Source organism: Papaver somniferum, chromosome 7, assembly GCF_003573695.1.
Source record: "Papaver somniferum cultivar HN1 chromosome 7, ASM357369v1, whole genome shotgun sequence".
NCBI lineage: Eukaryota > Viridiplantae > Streptophyta > Magnoliopsida > Ranunculales > Papaveraceae > Papaver > Papaver somniferum.
The window spans coordinates 93,526,901-93,546,499 of NC_039364.1; the positions used below are offsets into that span (position 1 = coordinate 93,526,901).

The 19,599-nt window shown below is 37.0% G+C and overlaps 1 protein-coding gene across 1 annotated transcript; it reads left to right on the top strand.

Annotated features, from left to right (window-relative positions):
• The first annotated feature begins 3,099 nt into the window (after positions 1 to 3,099).
• LOC113297880 (transmembrane 9 superfamily member 8-like) lies at positions 3,100 to 7,470 on the top strand. Its single transcript, XM_026546454.1, has 7 exons — positions 3,100 to 3,448; positions 4,757 to 4,921; positions 5,011 to 5,120; positions 5,222 to 5,330; positions 5,416 to 5,528; positions 5,652 to 5,802; positions 5,910 to 7,470. Exons 1-7 carry the CDS (start codon positions 3,332 to 3,334, stop codon positions 7,065 to 7,067), a joined length of 1,923 nt encoding a protein of 640 aa, XP_026402239.1. The 5' UTR covers positions 3,100 to 3,331; the 3' UTR covers positions 7,068 to 7,470.
• The last annotated feature ends 12,129 nt before the right edge of the window (positions 7,471 to 19,599 follow it).

Below are 19,599 nucleotides of genomic sequence, written 5' to 3' on the forward strand. Positions count from 1 at the left end.
TGGGAGACTCTATAAGTTAATCATCATAGTCATTTACTATCATACTATTTGTGTTTGAACATAAGGTTATGTTCGAACGCCGCTTTAATTCTCATAACATCACTTTTGAAATATTCATCTATTGCATCAAATACCGTGACAAACGTGTCAACGCAACCAAAAAGGTTTTTCTTCAACCGATAATGAGCCGAATCTACCATACTTGTGCCTTGGTTGTCGAAAAGTTTGTGTCGATCTGTGAAATAAGCCACAAACCTTTCTTTATTATGTTCCAACACATCTTTGAGCAAATAAATAATGACGCCGGGGTAGTCGGTCCTCCAATGATCGAACCTTTTCTTTGTAGACTTCCTCGGTGATTGACCATACCAAATATTCCCACTCTCCATGGAAATAATTCCAAAACCTCTCGTTCTTGTCATATTCTTTCATGAATTCCTTCTTTTTCTTTACTCGTTTTTCCTCTGGTAGCTTAGCAATATTCTCTAGTTCTTTCATCTTAAGTGGTTGAATTATCGGTTGTCATTTTTTCCTTATATTGCACCATATATTAAACATACAAAGAAAGTTAAATGCATCCGAAAATACCTTATTAATAGCATACATCAACGATAAATCTTGATCAGATACGAACACTTTAGGAAGAGCACCCTCCCGGAAGATTAATTTCAATAGTTCTAGCCCCCAAATGTAACTTTCTTTCTTCTCGTTTTTCAAGAAACAAAATCCACGGTGAATGGTGCCTTTGTCGACGTATGCCCGACAATGTTCATCAACGACATCTCATATTTGTTAGTCTTGTACGTGCATTCCAATATTAGAAATTGTGGAAAGCAGAGATCCAATTGGACGCATTCCGGGTGGGAAAGAAAAAGGTGTGTCACTTGACCGAAGTCATCCAACTTCTTTTGGCAAGCGTAGTTATATTTCACCCCCAACTACATCACTTGTTACATCACTATCCTACCTTGCAAATTGAGTCTTCTCAATTTATTTCTTGCGTTGTAGATAGTTTGCATAGTCAACCTGTTATTCTTGTCGTCCTCCTTCAATTTACTAAGAATCCTAGACGGTGCCATACGTGCTCGTGTTATTTTATATACTTCGAGAATCTCGTTGGGTTTGAGCTGTGCAACTTTTGCATGTCCATGAAGTTCACATGGACGTGGGTGGTTGTGACAACAATCCTTAGTTTTATTCATAACCCAATATTCTTCATCTTTGTTGAAGGACTTATTCTTGAGGTTGAAAACGATCTTGAAAAGGCACTTTGTTTTCTTCATCTTTGTCTTATTGTTTCCCTCGGTCTTCCCAACATATACAAAACCTTTTTTAGCCTTGCTATCGCCGGTTCCACTTCGCTCACAAATCTCAAACCTATCCCGTCGGTTTTGTTGTCCACAAACTAGTACGCAATTTATTTTCATTGCGTGTTCCTCATCCCAAGCCGGTGCTTCGGGATTACTTTTTCATGTCTACGTTTATTCAAACACAAATAATTATTGAGAAAAACTTTGGAATATTCCGAAACATTAAGGTAAACATCAAATTCTTACATACCAAATCATTTTGGAAGTGATCCTTAGTATCTTTGTGAATTACATCTACGGGATCAGGTTGATCTTCCATCGGTACAGGTTCACCAAGCACGATCTACAATAATCTCACAAGTTTAGATGCTACGAAGAAAAATCAATGATTATGTTCGGCTTATATACTAATTAACCAACAAGCCGAACCTTCTAGATTTAACAAGTTCGACTATTACGATCTTCACACTATAAGCCGAACCACTAACAAATTCTGACCACAACAATTCTCAGAAATATTAAGGATAATGTTCGGCATATATACTAATTAAGTTACAAGCCGAACCAAGTATTTCCATAAGGTTCGGCTCTTACGATATTCACCAAATAAGCCGAACCATGAATAAGTTTTCTTCCAACAACTCTCAGGAACAAGTTCGGCCTGTTATGAAACTTTAAAACAAGCAGAATCAAGTATTTCCATAAGGTTCGACTCTTACGATATTCACCAAATAAGCCGAATCATGAACAAGTTTTCTTGCAACAACTCTCAGGAATAGGTCCGGCCTGTTATGAAACTTTAAAACAAGCCGAACCAAGTATTTCCATAAGGTTCGGCTCTAACGTTAACACTTTCAGCTAGCCGAACTGTTCATCATTTGTACAGAACCAGGTGGGTTCGGCTACTAATTATAAGCCGAGCGTATTCCTGGTTCGCCGAACCATGGTAAAAAATACAAACTTTTGATGATTTCAACCTAGAAAAGGAAATTAAACACAAGATAAAAGTATACCTGTGTATTATTAGCATTGGGTTCATTATCAATCTCTTCATCATCTGGATTTGGCTCATAAAAACCATCATCTTGAGTTTGAGTTTGTATAAAATCATTTTCATAATCTAAGAAATCAGCCATTTCCGGATCATTGTTGTAATTGATGTGTATTTTCCTAGGTTTTTTAGACGAAGATTGGCCCTCCTCATCCATTGAATCACAATACAAGTTTTTCCTCACTTTCTTGTTCTCCTTCTCCAAAAAAAACCTAACTTTTTTTTTCTTCAAAGTTTTTCATTTACACAAACTTTTATAACTAAATTATCTTAATCAGTCTTCTGAAGGAGACATCTGATAAAATTTTTTTTATCTTAGCTCATTAACATTACTGATAACTAATCATTAATATTAACACTAATTCTAAAAGGGCAAATTTGGTATTACCAAAAATATTTTACTTTCCGATCTGTTTTTATCCTTATTCAGTATGCCCTGGAATTTTCTTGTAGGCCCTAAAACACGGTTCAAAAATGGAGGATTGGTCCCCTTCAAATACCTCAAGAAGAGAATCGTTGTACTGTGACTACTTAATTGGGCCTAGGATGATTGATAAATAATTTTATTGTTCAAAAGAGACGAACCCACACTGCTACTGATGTCCATTTAACAAAGTCCAGTCCATTTTAGATTACGTAAAACGCAACCTTAGAGGCAAAATGGTAAATGAATTCAGATCTAGGGTTATATTTTACCTAGTCTATCGTTTTAAGTGTCGAAAACAAGGAACGAGACCTTCCAAGAGAATTATAATCTTTTAATTCCGCGAAATTGGTGTAGCTTCAGTTCCACCAGAGAGTACAGAGAGAGAGAGAGAGAGAGAGAGAGAGACTAAGTTGTAGAAGGAAAAACAAAAAAAGAAATAAATTGTTAGATCTCAGAAACGTATTCATTCTGGAATTCAAGATTTAGTTATCTTCTTCTTCTCCTCCTATCTTCTTCTGTATATCAAAGTCGGTGAATTTCATAATGGAGATTCATCGATCTTTCAGGTTTCACTTCTGCGTCTCAGTGATTCTTCTTCTGTCTATTCACCATGCATCTTCTTTTTATTTACCTGGTGTTGCACCTGAGGATTTCACTAAGGTTAGTTACTCTCAATTCATTTATTTTTTTTTGACTTTTTTTTATGTTAGATAGATCTTGTCGGTGTCTTTTACGTGATCTGCTTACTTTAATCAGATCTGATATGTTCTTAATTTTGGTTACGTAAAATTATTTAGTTACTTATTCTAAATCTGCAGAGAATTTTTTAAGATCTGAGTATTTTGTTCAAATTTGTTCTTCTCGAGTGATTTGGATTTCCCGAGTTTGTACATTGCGATTTTAGTTATCAACTTAGACTAGAAAATGCCGAGGTGTTACTGATCACTAGCTATCACTTGAAGCTGACAATGTCATATGCATTGGATTTCGAAATGAATTCTTCATTGGAGAAACTTGCTTTTTGTAATTCCCTCTCTATTGTTGTTTTGGAGCTGACTTGAGAGTGTAGAGGACAAGCACTCAACCAGGTAGGACATTGGTACTGACTGAAGTCGTATTAGGCACCTGTAGATAGACACTGAACCAAGTTAAACTTGCATGTGATGAGTAGTCTGGATAGCTGTTAGTGGTAAGTTTGTGGAAATGGGTTGCCCATTAGTAAGTAAGATAATATTTTCATGGCAATGATCGGTTTATCGATCATGTCATTGAATGGGTTATTAATCTGTGCCAAACTAAAGAAGCAGTGGAGTCTATGCTATTATAGAACTTAAATGCCATTAAGTGTTAGAAGATGCTTGGACTTGATGCTTGTGCATATTAAAGGTTCTTTATTGATATGCAACTAACCCTTGACTATGCCAGTCTTCATAGATGAATATCAACAATATTTTAGATGCGAAAAGGAGCAAAACCAGTACATCCAATAGATGGTAAATAAAAATAAAAATTAAAGAAGTTAGTAACGAGTGTGACAATCAAGTCAAGATGAAGTAACTAAAACTTATAAAGCTCGTTAATTTTCGTGCTAAAATGTATTTATTACTGGACAATACTATTAACCGCCTTTTTTGAAGAAACCTCAAAGAACTTGTCTGTTGGCGGATCACATTAACAATCGCACCAAGCCATTGACCTTCACAGAGAGGACAAATAGACCTGACTAATCCATCACCTTTGACCATAGTAGAGAAACAAGTAGATCAGGCAGCCCTAGAAAAATTTCACCCAGTTAGTGAGTGTATACTGTAGCTGTGAACGTGGAAAGTATTCCCAGTTGCTTCCATAATTTGCTTAGGACAGTTCTGACAAAGGTCGAGATACAATGCCACGATGCATATGCTGTTTATTGTTTCTTATCCATGTTTATAAGTTTTTGGGTTCATCTTTTCTGCTTTTTGACTGCAGGGTGATCTGTTGAAGGTGAAAGTGAACAAGTTGACCTCTACGAAAACACAACTTCCCTACTCCTACTATTCTATTCCATATTGTAGCCCAGAATCTATTGTTGACAATGCAGAGAATCTTGGGGAAGTTCTTCGCGGGGATCGTATTGAAAACTCTCCGTATGTGGTAAGTTGTATTTCTGTTGCAGCTTAATTTTTCTTGCTCGCTGTTCAATAATTCTCTTTTAGTTGCTAACAATAATGTTTCTATCGTAGTTTAAAATGAGGGTCCCAGAGATGTGTAATATTATCTGTCGCAAAACCCTGGATGGAAAATCTACCAAGGAATTTAAGGAAAAGATAAGCGACGAGTATCGTGTCAATATGTAAGGGTCACTGTGTGTTCTGCGTAGTGATTCCTCGCTTGATTCTCCTCTTGTGAAGTTTATTTCAGCATATGCTAAATATTATACTTTGCATTCTATAGGATCTTGGATAATCTTCCATTGGTTGTTCCAACAAGAAGACTAGATCAGGAATCTGCAATAATGTACCAACATGGGTACCTCGTTGGGCTTAAGGGAAAATATTCTGGAGTAATTATCTCAACTTATTACCAGCGGGTGACTTATATGTGTGCAACAATTATGTTTTTTAATTCTGTTACATTTTATATTGCAGAGCAAGGAGGAAAAGCATTTTATTCATAACCACTTGCAATTTACTGTCAAGTATCACAAGGATCCAGCAACAGACCTTTCAAGAATCGTTGGGTTTGAGGTGAAACCATTCAGGTTAATCGCTAATGCTCTTCCGTATGAGATCATAGCTGTTCTTCTATGATGCTTTGGCGCAAAGTTTGGTGCTGTTATGGTTTTTGCCTGTTTTAAATATCTGATTTGTATTTAATGGTCCAGTGTGAAGCATGAATATGAAGGTGAATGGAATGAGAAAACACGTTTGACAACTTGTGACCCTCATGCAAAACGAACAGTTAGTAGTTCAGATTCCCCACAAGAGGTAGAAGAAAATAAGGAGATCATTTTTACGTATGACGTCGAGTTCCAGGTGAAACTTCTGTGCCTCATAATTTTCAAAACACCTTTTAATTCTAAGCATTAGGTTTATCCATCTATGTTTTATTGGTTGATTGTGTTTTTTCTTGCTTATTCCAGGAAAGCGATATCAAGTGGGCTTCTCGATGGGATACATATCTTCTTATGGCTGATGACCAAATTCACTGGTTTTCTATTGTTAACTCTCTCATGATTGTTCTATTTCTCTCCGGTATGGTAGCTATGATCATGCTACGAACTCTGTACCGTGACATTTCCAAATACAACCAGCTTGAAACCCAAGAAGAAGCCCAAGAAGAGACCGGGTGGAAACTGGTCCATGGTGATGTCTTTAGGCCACCAACAAACTCGGACCTGCTTTGCGTCTACGTCGGGACTGGTGTGCAGTTTTTTGGAATGATACTTGTCACTATGATGTTTGCAGTATTAGGTTTTCTCTCCCCCTCAAACCGTGGTGGGCTAATGACTGCTATGCTTCTACTATGGGTTTTCATGGGTCTGTTCGCTGGTTATGCCGCGGCTCGTCTGTACAAGATGTTTAAGGGAGCTGAATGGAAGAAACTCACACTCAAAACTGCTTTCATGTTTCCAGCTATTGTATTTGCCATTTTCTTCGTCTTGAATGCTTTGATCTGGGGTGAGAAATCCTCTGGTGCTGTCCCATTCGGCACCATGTTTGCTCTCGTCTTCCTGTGGTTTGGAATTTCAGTTCCGCTTGTCTTTGTGGGTAGTTACATCGGTTTCAAGAAGCCGGCAATAGAGGACCCTGTCAAGACGAACAAAATCCCAAGGCAGATCCCAGAGCAGGCCTGGTACATGAACCCCACCTTCTCAGTCTTAATTGGAGGAATCCTTCCATTTGGAGCTGTCTTTATTGAACTCTTCTTCATCCTGACCTCAATCTGGTTGAATCAATTCTATTACATCTTCGGATTCCTCTTCATCGTTTTTATTATCCTTGTGGTAACTTGCGCCGAGATCACAATTGTGCTTTGCTACTTCCAGCTTTGTAGTGAAGATTATCTATGGTGGTGGAGATCATATTTAACTTCAGGTTCCTCCGCTCTATACCTCTTCCTTTATGCCACATTCTATTTCTTCACAAAACTTGAAATCACAAAGCCTGTCTCCGGAGTATTGTATTTCGGCTACATGATCATTGTTTCCTACGCATTCTTCGTCTTAACTGGAACGATTGGTTTCTATGCATGTTTCTGGTTCACAAGGCTCATTTATTCATCGGTGAAGATTGACTGATTTGTTGAACCTGGTCAGGCAAACAGGTGATTTTGTAAGTGTTTTGTAGAAGAAGATATCAAGTTCATGTCCGACCCTGTGCACATTAAATCAGCAGAGATTTTGCAAAGCATCTTGGATCCAGTTTTGGATACTAAAGGTGGGTTCTCGAATCTGTTCTTAGAAATCGTTTTTACCTTTTGGGATACATATTATTAGGGAGCAATAGTTGTTTCTCTCTTAACTTTCTTCTCTTAGCTTTTCTTTTTCACGAATTCTCGATGACTTATCTCCAATTCCATAATCCCTTGCAATGATTTTGGAAAGACTAAATGGATTGCAGATGTCTGCAGATATTTGATTGAATGTTTACACATTATATTAACAGATGAATTTATTGTTAGATAATTCTTTTTTCTTTTGATGCAACTCGCTTTAGATCGCCGGAGTTTGGGAATTATATATGGTATACATGTAGAGCCTACTAGGTCAAATTCTTTTTCAGGGAACAATCTTGTTCCCACGTTGATCTTAAGCGGTGGTGAACGGTGATGACTGTAAATTAGTTATATTGGTTTTTAACTTTCAAGGGGTTCTTTGGTTGTGGATAATTTTTTTGGGTGAAACCTCTCTGTAGGTGGGCATTTTAACCGTAATCCGTGGATTTAACCGGGACCAACCGTATTTTTGCGGAGGGATATCCAAACCGTTCGCTAATGGATTAGATGCGGATGGGATTTTTAAAATCCAACGGATAACAGATTGGTTCCGGATGCAACCATGAAAATCCGTCGGACATCAATAACCGTTGGATTAAGGGCATTTATATAGTCTTTAGAAAATATATAGATAGTTTAGCAACCGTATTTTTGCGGATGGATTAGATGCGGATGCGATTTTTGAAATCCAACGGATAACAGATTAGTTCCAGATGCAACCATGAAAATCCGTCGGATATCCATAACCGTTAGATTAAGGGCATTTATATAGTCTTTAGAAAATATATAGATAATTTAGCAATTCTTAAGATGTTTGGTATGAGTGTTGTCCATGACACTTTTATACTTATATACGTATACAAAATATGTAGGTACTATAAGAAGTCGTTTATGTTGGTTTTATATTTTCATTATAAATTTTAACTAAAACAAGACCATTGGATTATTCGTACCCAATCTGTTCATCCGTGCATCCATTGGATGTAAATCCGCTAGATGTTGGATTAGATGCAGATGTAAAGTTTAAAATTCGTAATTAACTGAATTGGGTGCGGATAAGCTAAAAATCGGCCCATACCCGCCCATGCTCACCCCTGTGGGTCATAGCCTTGAAGTGATCCGTTATTGCAAAATTGAAGATCGGCCTCTAGTAGAAACTTCTATTCTTTTTTTGATTCAAAAGAAAATTTAACGAAGTGATAAGCAACACTGCTTGCTAACCTCTTAAGTGACTTACAAAACAGATGTTCTACTAGACATCTTATTTTTAATTTCTGAAATGAAACCTTCGTTAGTCTGATGAACAATAGAAACAGGTTCATCATTGACAGAATTAACTAGTGGGGATCTCATATATATATACCCCTCATATGAGTGGGCTTTGGGAATTTGTTTTTCGGGCTGAATATATGAATAATTTTTTTAGGGACCATGATTTTTTCGAGGGACCATGATTTTATTAGGTCACCTTCCCTATAATGATAAGGGGTGTCCTAAAACGTCGAAATGACTAACCTACACTTAACCTAATTTAATTTAAAACCAACCTAATAACCACCTATATATATAACCACCACCTCCTCCCACCACCACCGCCCACCACCGCCGATTACCACCACCACCACCTCCGATTATCACCACCACCAACCACTGATTACCACCACCACTGGTTGGACTTGAAAGAGTACCTACGACTATGTCAAACTGCAAGTGCACAGTGTCACAATGTAACACAGAGCAAGCACAGGTCGATCCACAGGGACAAGGTGGGTGTAAAGCTGAAACTATGGTCTCACTTAAACTGAATCTAAACAAGAAAGAGTAACCAAAATGGGGGTTGTTTTGATGTGTCGATACGACAAGTATGAATGATTATACTACACAAACAATATTAGAATGCAATTAGAAAGCACTAGGGCAGTCGAATCCACTGCTTAACCTGCACTAGATGATTCAGTTATGGATATTACTCTTGTGCTTTTAATGAATAGCGGTGAGGATTCGTGTCTTCCGCTTATTCAAGGTGATCTGAAGATGGATGACTAATCACAACTAAAGTATTTATCCTAAGTAATAATTATCTGATTAAAGCACAACTATTCAAAAGATAAATCAATTCATTTAAGCATGAGTTGCAGCACAACAACATAGAATTGTTCCAACTACCTAGGTTGCATGACAAACAAGGTGAAAGTAATATGTTGTAGCACAAAGATTAAATCTATCCTTAAGCAGTTAAGCACAACAAGAACAAATTCATAACCAAAATTATCTGATATTAGATTAAGAGCTTCATCTAAGCCCTAGTTAGAAAATTAGAACATTATAAGAACTGAAAAATAAACCTAAATACTACAGCTTGGTGCACCGGCTAATCCGGGCATCTAGGGTTGAGCTCTGGCTAACCCAGGCATACCCTCACACACACAAACCTAATATCTATTTATAGTACAAGAAATCCCCAAATTTTACAAACCCTAAATGAAAATCCCCAAATCAGAAAAATTAGGGTTTCGAAAATAACCACTAAAAAATCAATACTTTCCTGAAATCTGCTCGACCCATACTTGTACTTCTCTTCCTCTTCTATTATTGTCTGCTCGATCAACTCCTCTTCAACTGTGATGAAACCCTAGTTTCATCTCTCTCTTGATTGTAGCACCTAGTGTGTGGGGGCGCTAAGAAAGAGAAAGAGAGGCAACTAGGGAATGGGTTTATGGGGTTTTGGTGAGGGAGGGGGTATGGAGATGGTGGCGCAGCGGGTGAAGGGATGGAGTTGCAGACTGTTTTCGGGGGAAGAAGAAAGAAATTCGGGGAAGAGAAGATCGATGGGAAGAAGGGAAGGGAGTGTTTGGGTGAAGGGTATAGGTTCCGATGCTAGGGTGTGAAGCGAGGATAGCGAACTTTGATGCACAACGAGTAAAGAGCGTTGGATGATCCCATATAGATTGAATCGAACGGTTACGATAGAGAGGTATGTAGCGACCGTTGGATTATGAGATACAACAAAACTGACGGCTTCAGATAGAGTTAGGTACTATGGTGTTTGACAGGAGCTTCGGATTTTGATGCACAATGATGAGGCGGTCGTTGGATGATGAGATGGATCCAATCTGACGGCTCTCGTGGAAATGGGTATGGAAAATGGAAATGGATTTGGGTAAGGGTTTTGGGCCTTGGGTATGCCAAGCCCATATCTTCTTTAAGAACAATTCTTCCTCTTCAAGCCCACTTCTAATTGATCCGGCTCTTGCAAACATCATTCTTCGCTGTCTTTCTGCGGGAGTCTTTGCCGTTTCTTTGCTCTTTTCGCTCCGTGAGTTAACCAGGATTTATTTAGTACCTAAAAATGCAAAATTAATTGAGAAAAGTATTTATTCTTGAAAACAACGAAAACACAGAATATGGGATAAAATGGAGTGTTAGTGCACAAATGATGAGTTAAATGCCAATAAAAAGGTTCAAATATATACAATATTTGGCACTCATCAACCACCACCACCGCCCACCACCGCCGATTACCACCCCCACCACCTCTGATTATCACCACCACCAACCACCGATTACCACCACCACTACCGCCACCGCCTATTTAAGAAATGTAACAACATCAATGCAATCACAATTAAGTTCGATTACATAATAATCTTATCGAGTATAAAAGACGCCAGCCGCAACCTGATTCTGCCATGGGACCACTCCGAAGGTATTTTCCACCCTTCACTTTAATTTGATTTTAATTGCTTCAATCGAATAGAAATTATCAAAATAGGGTTTTAATAGGAGTTACAGAGCCATGTTTGGTTAGGACGATTTTCCAAAAAAAACTAGTTTACTAACCGAACTTCTTGAAAATGAAGAACACGAAGAACAGTTCGGTTCTATTGGATTTAAAACTAAGTCACCGAATTCTCTGTTCGGTTGTTTCGCACAAAAAATTAAAACTACAAAGTAACCGAATTCCACCCTTAGAACCGAAAAAAACAAATCCAGTCTAACCGAACTGTGTTGTTGTGGCCACTATGTTGATTTCCAAAATAACCGAACTTAGCCTATAGAGTTCGGTTTGTTCGCAAAAACTTTTAAAACTACAAAGTAACCGAACTTAGCCAATAGACGCTGGAACTTCACCTTTTTTTTGTTTGTTAAGTTCGGTAACTTCACAATTTTATCGCACAAACCGAACTCAGAGTTCGGTTGGTTAGATGTTAGGTTCAAGTTTGCGAAAGAACCGAACTTTGTAAACTTATATACTCTTATATTACGTAAATTTCGGTTAGATCAAAAGTGCATGCAGTTTGCGAACCAACCGAACTTTGTACACCAAAGTTCGGTTAGTTGAGAACCAACCGAACATAACGCTGTAACTCCTAGAAATTCTATTATTTGAGATTTCGATAACCTGCGTGTTTGGAACAAGTAACCGAACTACACTTTCAGATGGGTTCGGTTACTTGTTCATCTCACGGGGCAACCGAACTACAACTTCAAATGAGTTCGGTTACTTATTCTTCATATAAAGTAACTGAACTGTTCAAAATCCAGTTCAAATCCGGATCATTTTGAAGATTAACAAATATTCTAGGAGAGGATGGAGATGAAGAATCAGATGAGTTTTCATCATTTGAATACTCAAACTTAGTGAATTGGAATTTTTTTTTATTTTCCATGTTTTTCTCCTTCATCTTCTCTAACTCTACTCTCTCAATAATTATACTCAACTAATAATAAACCCATCTTTTAATTTAATCTCACTAATTGTTTTTAACTAAATCATTCACTAATCATAACCTAAAATTAATTAAGAGGGTAGATTAGGTATTAAATAAATAACTAGATACGAGGTGACCTAAAATTACTTCTAATGCCTTTACCCAAAATAAAACCATGGTCCCCCAAAAAAACCATGGTCCCCAGAAAATCGTTCGAATATATATACCCCTCGTATGAGTGGGCCTTGCACAAATACCCTTCGTGGGCATTTGTTTTTCGGGATGAATATCCATTAAGAAGTAGAACCGTAGAACTCCGTTTTTAACCTTTAATAAATGAAATAAACAACCTAAAAACCGCACGCCATTTCTCACTCCACGTCGAGAGTTGCGGTAACCTCCCCTCTCATTGGCCGGAGAACAAAACCCTTGCTCCTGATTGGCTGAAAAGCAAGTTATGTCCCCTACATTTTGCGGCCGCTAATTTTTAATGGAATTGGCTTGATCTGATGCTCCAAATTGAGTGATAGATTAGCAGATTCTTACACTGCGTTTACATGATTTTAATAAAATCTGGACCTTCGGATTGGCTGTAGAAAAAAATGGAAAAAAAATGGATTGTTTATATAGAAAAAAGAAGTTATCATGGCCGTTGATTTCTAATTGGAATGATTCGGTCTGATGCTCCAAATCAAAATCGAGATACTTTCAAATAATTTCATTCCTTGGAACTAGCACTATGGTGCCCTCCATCCCTTCCCTATCCCTCAATATCTCTCAAAAACTCAAGAAACCAAGTACTATGGTCTTCCATATCCCTCCCTTTCCCTACTTGGAGGATGACATCTGATCCCTCTTGTAGGGAAGGGAAATCACACGGCTACTCAGTAGCCGTATGAAATTATGCTTTACGGATACCGAGTAGCCGTATTACTGTTGATACAGCTACTGAGTAACCGTAACTTTTTACATGGCTACTGAGTAGCTGTTTCGGAAAAAATATTTGTTTGACCTTTTTTCGTTTATACTTCTCTCACACCCGATCCTAACCATCCATTATTAATAACGGCTCTATCTTCTCCACCGTCGGATCCCAACGGTTATTTTTTCAAAATCCTCTATAAATACCACTCTAATTCTGTACTCAAATCACACCAAATCAATTTCTTCTTCTTACATCAATTGATTTCTTCACTAAAATATCTCCAATTTATTTCTTGTTTAAGTAAGAGTTTCAAATTCTTTTTGCTCATCAATGTCGGAGACTCAAAAGCCAAAAAGGAATAGAGCGAGATTTAGTACTTTGGAAGATTTTCACATTGTTACTCAGTACAATGCTCTTGGTTATAGCAGTTATGAAGATAAGGAAGAGTTTTGGGAAATCCTTTTTCAAAAATTTGTGGAAGCTTATGGTGGGAATAAACACGAGCGTACTACAAAAAGCGTTCGTAATCGGTTTAGCATAATCAAGAATGAAGTGGATAACTTTTCCGATTGTGCTTCAAGAGCCGTTGCAAGTAACCGGGTTTGGACTCTATTAACCGGGTATGTTATCTAAATATGTTCATTATAGTTGTTGTATATGTTGTTTGTAAATAGTTTAATTTATGCGTATCTTATTTATGGTTTTTTTATATTGATGTAGGTGTTAATTGCGAGAAGCATTCATGTTGAAATACACAAAAAAACACTTTATTCGAGATGCTGAGTATGAACTTCTTGAAGATGTTCTAAATGTACCAAATGTACATGTAGGTTTAGCTGAAGATATGGACCAAGATTCTAATACCCCGTCATCTCAAATTCATGGAAATTTCTCTAATATGTTTAGTACTCCAACCCTATCTTCTCAAAATCCACCTACAAGCCAATTCGTTGATTTTCCATTTGCAAATTAAATTCCAAACGCTTATAATGTCCCTAGCGGTATCCCTTTTCCATTAGGATATACCCCTAGTACGAACCCAAGTACAATACCTGGAACGTCTTCAGGTGGATTTACAGAAGATAAACGCAAGTCCAGAGCAGCGAAAAAAATCCCAAAGGAATAAAAAGGTCGCTGGGACAAGACCCGCCACACCATCCTCGCAAGACTCCCAGATGAGCGACGCGGGCAGTAAACTTGTTGATTATCTAAAGGAATCCCGAACGACAATCGCACCTCGTCAGCAACAACAAAACCAAATTATGGAAAAGTTGCTAGAGACAACACAACAACAAATTGAAGTTGCTCGAGAGAAAGAAGAAAGAGAAATAATGCAAATCGATCTCGAAAAGCTGGCTCCAAATGAAAAAAAGTACTTTGAATTAAAACAAAATGCCATATTGTCCAGGCAGTTGGAGAGGCGACAACAAAATCAATTCTATTTTTAATAGCTTAGTTTAAGTGTTTATTTTTTTTAAGTAAAGCCGTGTTTCAGTTCCGGTAATGTAGTTTCCTTTTTCTCAGTAACATTAATTTATATATTTCTAATTACGATAATTTGAATTATATTTTGTTATACCAATGGATCTTTAGTAACGGCTAATTTCCAACGGCTAGTTTCCAACGACCACTTTCAATGCCTTTATAAATCGTCAAAAAGTTCCTCAACACAAAAAATCCAAAATAGTTGGCATTAGTATCCTCTGTGTCTCATATTTTTGGTTTCAATAGATAACATGGTATTGGTTGGGTATACCGTAGAAGAAGATGTTGCACTCACCACAGCGTTTGTAAATGCTGCTACTCTGCCTACTGAAGATGTTCAAGAACTCTCCGCCTATGAAAAATGGACGCCGGTGTTGGAAGATTTTGTACAAGAGTTTGGAAATGTTAATAACCGAACCAGACGACAACTTCAACAACAGATTTGTCAAATTCAAATAGAGGTTCGCAAGTATGTTAGAATACAAAGAAAGATTCATGGTTACGCCCCACAACACATGACAACTGCGATTATCGTAGGTGATAATAAATAGTTTGATATTTGGAATGGTGTTTCCACATAAACACTAACCTATTGCTTTATGCTTGTTTTACGTAGGAGGAAATGGCAAAATTTGTGTACCGACTAGATCATCGTACATAATTTACATGTTATGAGTGCTACTTAATCTTTAAGGCTAACATGCCTAACTTGAAATATTACAATCCAGAAATGATTTCGGCGCTCCTCCCGAAGACGACCTGACGAATAGTATATGCGGTTGTTGTTTAAGATTTTATGGGTAAATCTCTGTGTAAACTCTCACGAGACTATAACTCGTCCACTAGGGTCACCTAGGGGTTTGAAGGCTTGTTGCACGTGATAAGTGAAATCGGAGTTACTACGACAAGTAACCTAGGTTTTTATTCCATAATTGTAATGTACTTTTATAACGGCTAATTTCAAACGACTATCCCAACGGCTATCTTATAACGACTACTTTATAACGACTACTTTATAACGGCTACTTTGTAACGGCTACTTTATAACAGTTTATTTTGACGGATATTATAAATTGTGTTATCTATCTCCAAAAACAAACACCTATTTTCATACACTTTGCAAACTTCTCACATATTTCGATACCTCTCATAACTCTTTATATGAACACAACCATGGGATCATTTGATTCAATTGAAGATTTGGCATTCATCAAAAGCATGGTACACAGAAACTCGAGTAATAGATCACTCCCCTGTAATGGCAGACCCGAAACCTTTTGGGCGAAGATATAAACCAATATACACAAGATTATGGGAATCCGAAGAAAGAAGTCTTCAACAAATTCATGATAGGTACCAGATTATCCAAAAATCCGTTTGCGATTTTATAACTATTCAACAACGGATCTTCAATGCCAGCCATATTAGCCTGTCCCCTCAACAATTTGTAAGTATTTTAGAATTGCTTTCGTACAAAACTAAATTGATTGATTTTAAATTACAACAGTAAGTATATTGCGTTGTGTTATTATAGCACGAAGTCGTTAAAGCGCGTTATTTTGAGGAAAAGGGTGAAGCATTCACATTTGATGAAAGCTATAATTTCATCGTATCCAAAATCCCAGAGTATCAATCGCCGGACAATTCATCTGCTTCATCCAGTGAAGATTGAAAGTATAATAAATGTTTGTGTAGATTTGTGGGTAAATCTCTGTGTAAACCCTCACGAGACTATAACTCGTCCAATAGGATCATCTAGGGGTTTAAAATCTTGTTGCATGTGTTAAGTGCAATCGTGATTACTACGACAAGTGATTTGGTTTTTTATTCAATAGTTTTGAATTTGTTGTCTATTTTGTGGAATTTCAGTTTTATTTATGTTAAACTTTAATTAAATAAAAGATAGAACATCAGATCATATATAGAGTGCAAGAAGACTTAAAGATAAAATATTACATTAATTTAAGATAAAACATTCAAATATAATCATTCTTCAGGATTGTTGTTCCGAAGACTTGATTAACATCTGATGCAGAACACACACACAAAGACGGAAAACCACATAAAATATAAGATAGAACATTCACATTTAATCATTCTCCGGGATTGTTATTCCGGAGACTTGATCAACATATGATGCAGAAACACACACACAAAGACAGAAAATTACATAGACGGATAAAGCACATTATGGCAGGGTAACGTTTCGCAGTTTAATGAATCCTCCACTTATTTGATGGGGTGGTTAAGAGATTACCTATGGTTAAACTCTTCACAACTTATCAACGGATATAACCCGTTTGGTATGAATAGTTTATCCGTCTGGGCGTGGATGTTCCTATTTGGACATCTTGTTTGGGCTACTGGATTTATGTTCTTAATTTCCTGGCGTGGATATTGGCAGGAATTGATTGAAACTTTAGCATGGGCTCATGAACGCACACCTTTGACTAATTTAATTCCCCGCAAGATCATTTTTTTGCCAAAAATTTAGGATTTAATCATTCTTCAGGATTGTTATTCCGAAGACTTGATCAACATATGATGTAGGAACATCTTGGCAATAAAGCTACATTTCATCGGTATTGTATGTATCATAACTTGCTTTCAATAGCTGATAACATTCATCATGCGTAAAATTGTCGCCTAACTGGTTAAGATAGTCTAAATGAGCAACACTTTTCTGAAATTTTTAAAAATAAACTTAGCTTAAAATAGTTATATATAATTTTAGGAAATAAAAGAAATTTGTTAATAATTTCTTAACCTTTGTTCATATGACATTCCAGGATTACGTATGTTAACTTCGGCCTGAATCGTGACAAAAGTGATGATTTCCTTATTGATCTTGCTCCACCTTGCTCTAAGACCTCCTTGGACTCTCTCATTTGGATTTCCGGATATGTTATCAAAAAAATTCAAATACACTCTTCCATAATTGGTTGCTAGTGTTATGAACTACGTTCAGAATATTGTTTTTTGCTTCAATCCATGCTTGAGTAAGAGCAACATCTTCTTCTTTGATGAATCTCATTTTTATAAAACACAAATATGATAGAATGTTTGGATAGCTTCACTTTGGAAAGTGATTTGCTATATATAGATACATGATGAGAGGATATAGAATTCAAAAACAAAAACCCCTTTATACAGTAAATATTACCAGTACAAATAAAACTAAAAAAAGTAGTCGTTATACAGTGAAAATGAGCAGTACATAGATATATAAAGATATCCGTTAAAAAGTTAAAAAACTAGTCGTTTACATTTAAAACCATGGATGATTTTAATTACCCTGATGTTGGTATGTGGTTGTACTTTGATTGAGTGGCTCAGAAGAATTATAAGGATGGTAAGATTCTTCTTGACTATTTGGAACAAAAGAACTCGTCGACGGTCCTGAATCACAAGACATGCATGGGGTAGATGACTCACATGTATATGGTGGTTCATACTCTCTCACAAATATATGATGGAATTTTGCACCGTATTTGATTTGGTGTTGCAGTTCCTTTGTGTGGTCGAAATAGAATTGTTGTGCAGCCATGTATTTTTGTTGAACATCCTTATATGCCTCACACCACATCTCTTGTATACAGTAAACACCGACATGGGTTTATATTTTTTTCATAAGTAAAATATATAAGAATTAAAGGACATATGATACTCAAAGTTGTACCCTGATCGACATTATAATTGGGTTTAGGAAACTCTCTCAAATACTCCATTCCAACAGGCATATGAATGGCATTAAAATCAAGGCCGCATATTTTAGCTGTCAGATTTTTGGGTGGATATGGGAAGATACGACGATCGACGGGCACCAACTCTTCTGTATATGTGCTTTTTCGTGGCGGTGCTGGTCGGCGTACACACGCATCGTTATCTTGGGTACCATACAAATCCATGTTTCCTTCATGTACAATTACACCTGAGTACTTCCCAACTGACCTCTCATTCCGGAACAACTTATACTCATGATCGGATACTTCAACATAATGCAAGGGATTAAGTTGCTGGTTGGCGTACAAATAAGCAGTGTTGATGTCTATTGTTGAATCAGGAAGATTGTACGGTATTACTGTCATTCCAAGAACTTGTTTGAGACACTGTTCTTCCAGGTACAAGGCGTTGTGACCAAATGGATCGTAAAAGACCCTCCGTGTTACAGAGATTTGTTTAGCCTCTACCACCTCAGGGTTAGTCTTCCTTTCACTATCCTCCCATGGCGACTATACTACAGAATCGAATGAGAAGTTATCAATATGGTAACGCACAAGAGTCACTGAATGGGTACCTGTATCACTCTGTTTGCCTCTTTTCAAGTTTCTTTGGTCTCCATCATATAACCTATCCACTGGCCACGAATCCATTTTTTCATTCTCCGCCTTTGTATAGGGAAATAGACATCGGAAGTATGCCCAAAACCAAGGCTGCAACATTATTAGTTATTATTAACAACTAATTGCATTATAAAAAACACGTAAGGAAAGTAAGATTACAAGTGGGTATGAATTTTTACCATCAACGGATACGAAAAGAAATGCAAGTCAGGCTTGTTGCACGTTACTCCAGTATTCAAGCCCCATAACATACTACCGTACAACGTCAAACCCCAATCATAATGCCTCAGCACATTTAAATCCTTAATTATACTAAGCCATTTAATCTCAACAACATTGTTCTTGTTTGGGAAAAGGATATTCCCAAAACACCAAATCAAAAACCATCTTGCAATTTGCTCCTGAAATACAACATCGTTTTCTAGGTCGAGTCTATGGTCAAGAAACAATTTAATCAAACTCTTCTTGATCCCCTTGCATCTATCCACAATTTTAACTCTCAAGTCGACTAAGTTTTCTTGTGTAACTTCTATAATTCCTATTATATCTCTAGATTCTTCTACTCTCATTCTTCTTGTTGTAGCTTCCACGTTAATATATGGGTGCAAACAATCTATTGTTTCGGGAGCAATCTGATGCAGTTGGTCCATACTAATTTCTTCTAATGATATGCGATTTCCTTGGCCAATAGGAATTCCGATAATTTGAGTGAAGTCTAATGGGGTAAACCCTATTTCAAAACTAGGGAAGTGAAATGTATTGGTGGTATGCCACCACCTTTCAAATATACCAGTAGTTAGGCAGTTGTCTTATAGTTTCGCATATTTTATTTTGAAAATTGAACCAAACCCGCAGTCGTCTACAAGTTGT

Excerpts from the sequence above, each read along its gene's own strand:
- LOC113297880 (XM_026546454.1), top strand. The coding sequence starts at position 3,332 with ATGGAGATTCATCGATCTTTCAGGTTTCACTTCTGCGTCTCAGTGATT. Across the intron at positions 4,922-5,010 it reads TTGAAAACTCTCCGTATGTG|TTTAAAATGAGGGTCCCAGA; the intron begins GTAAGTTGTATT and ends TTTCTATCGTAG. Across the intron at positions 5,121-5,221 it reads GACGAGTATCGTGTCAATAT|GATCTTGGATAATCTTCCAT; the intron begins GTAAGGGTCACT and ends TGCATTCTATAG.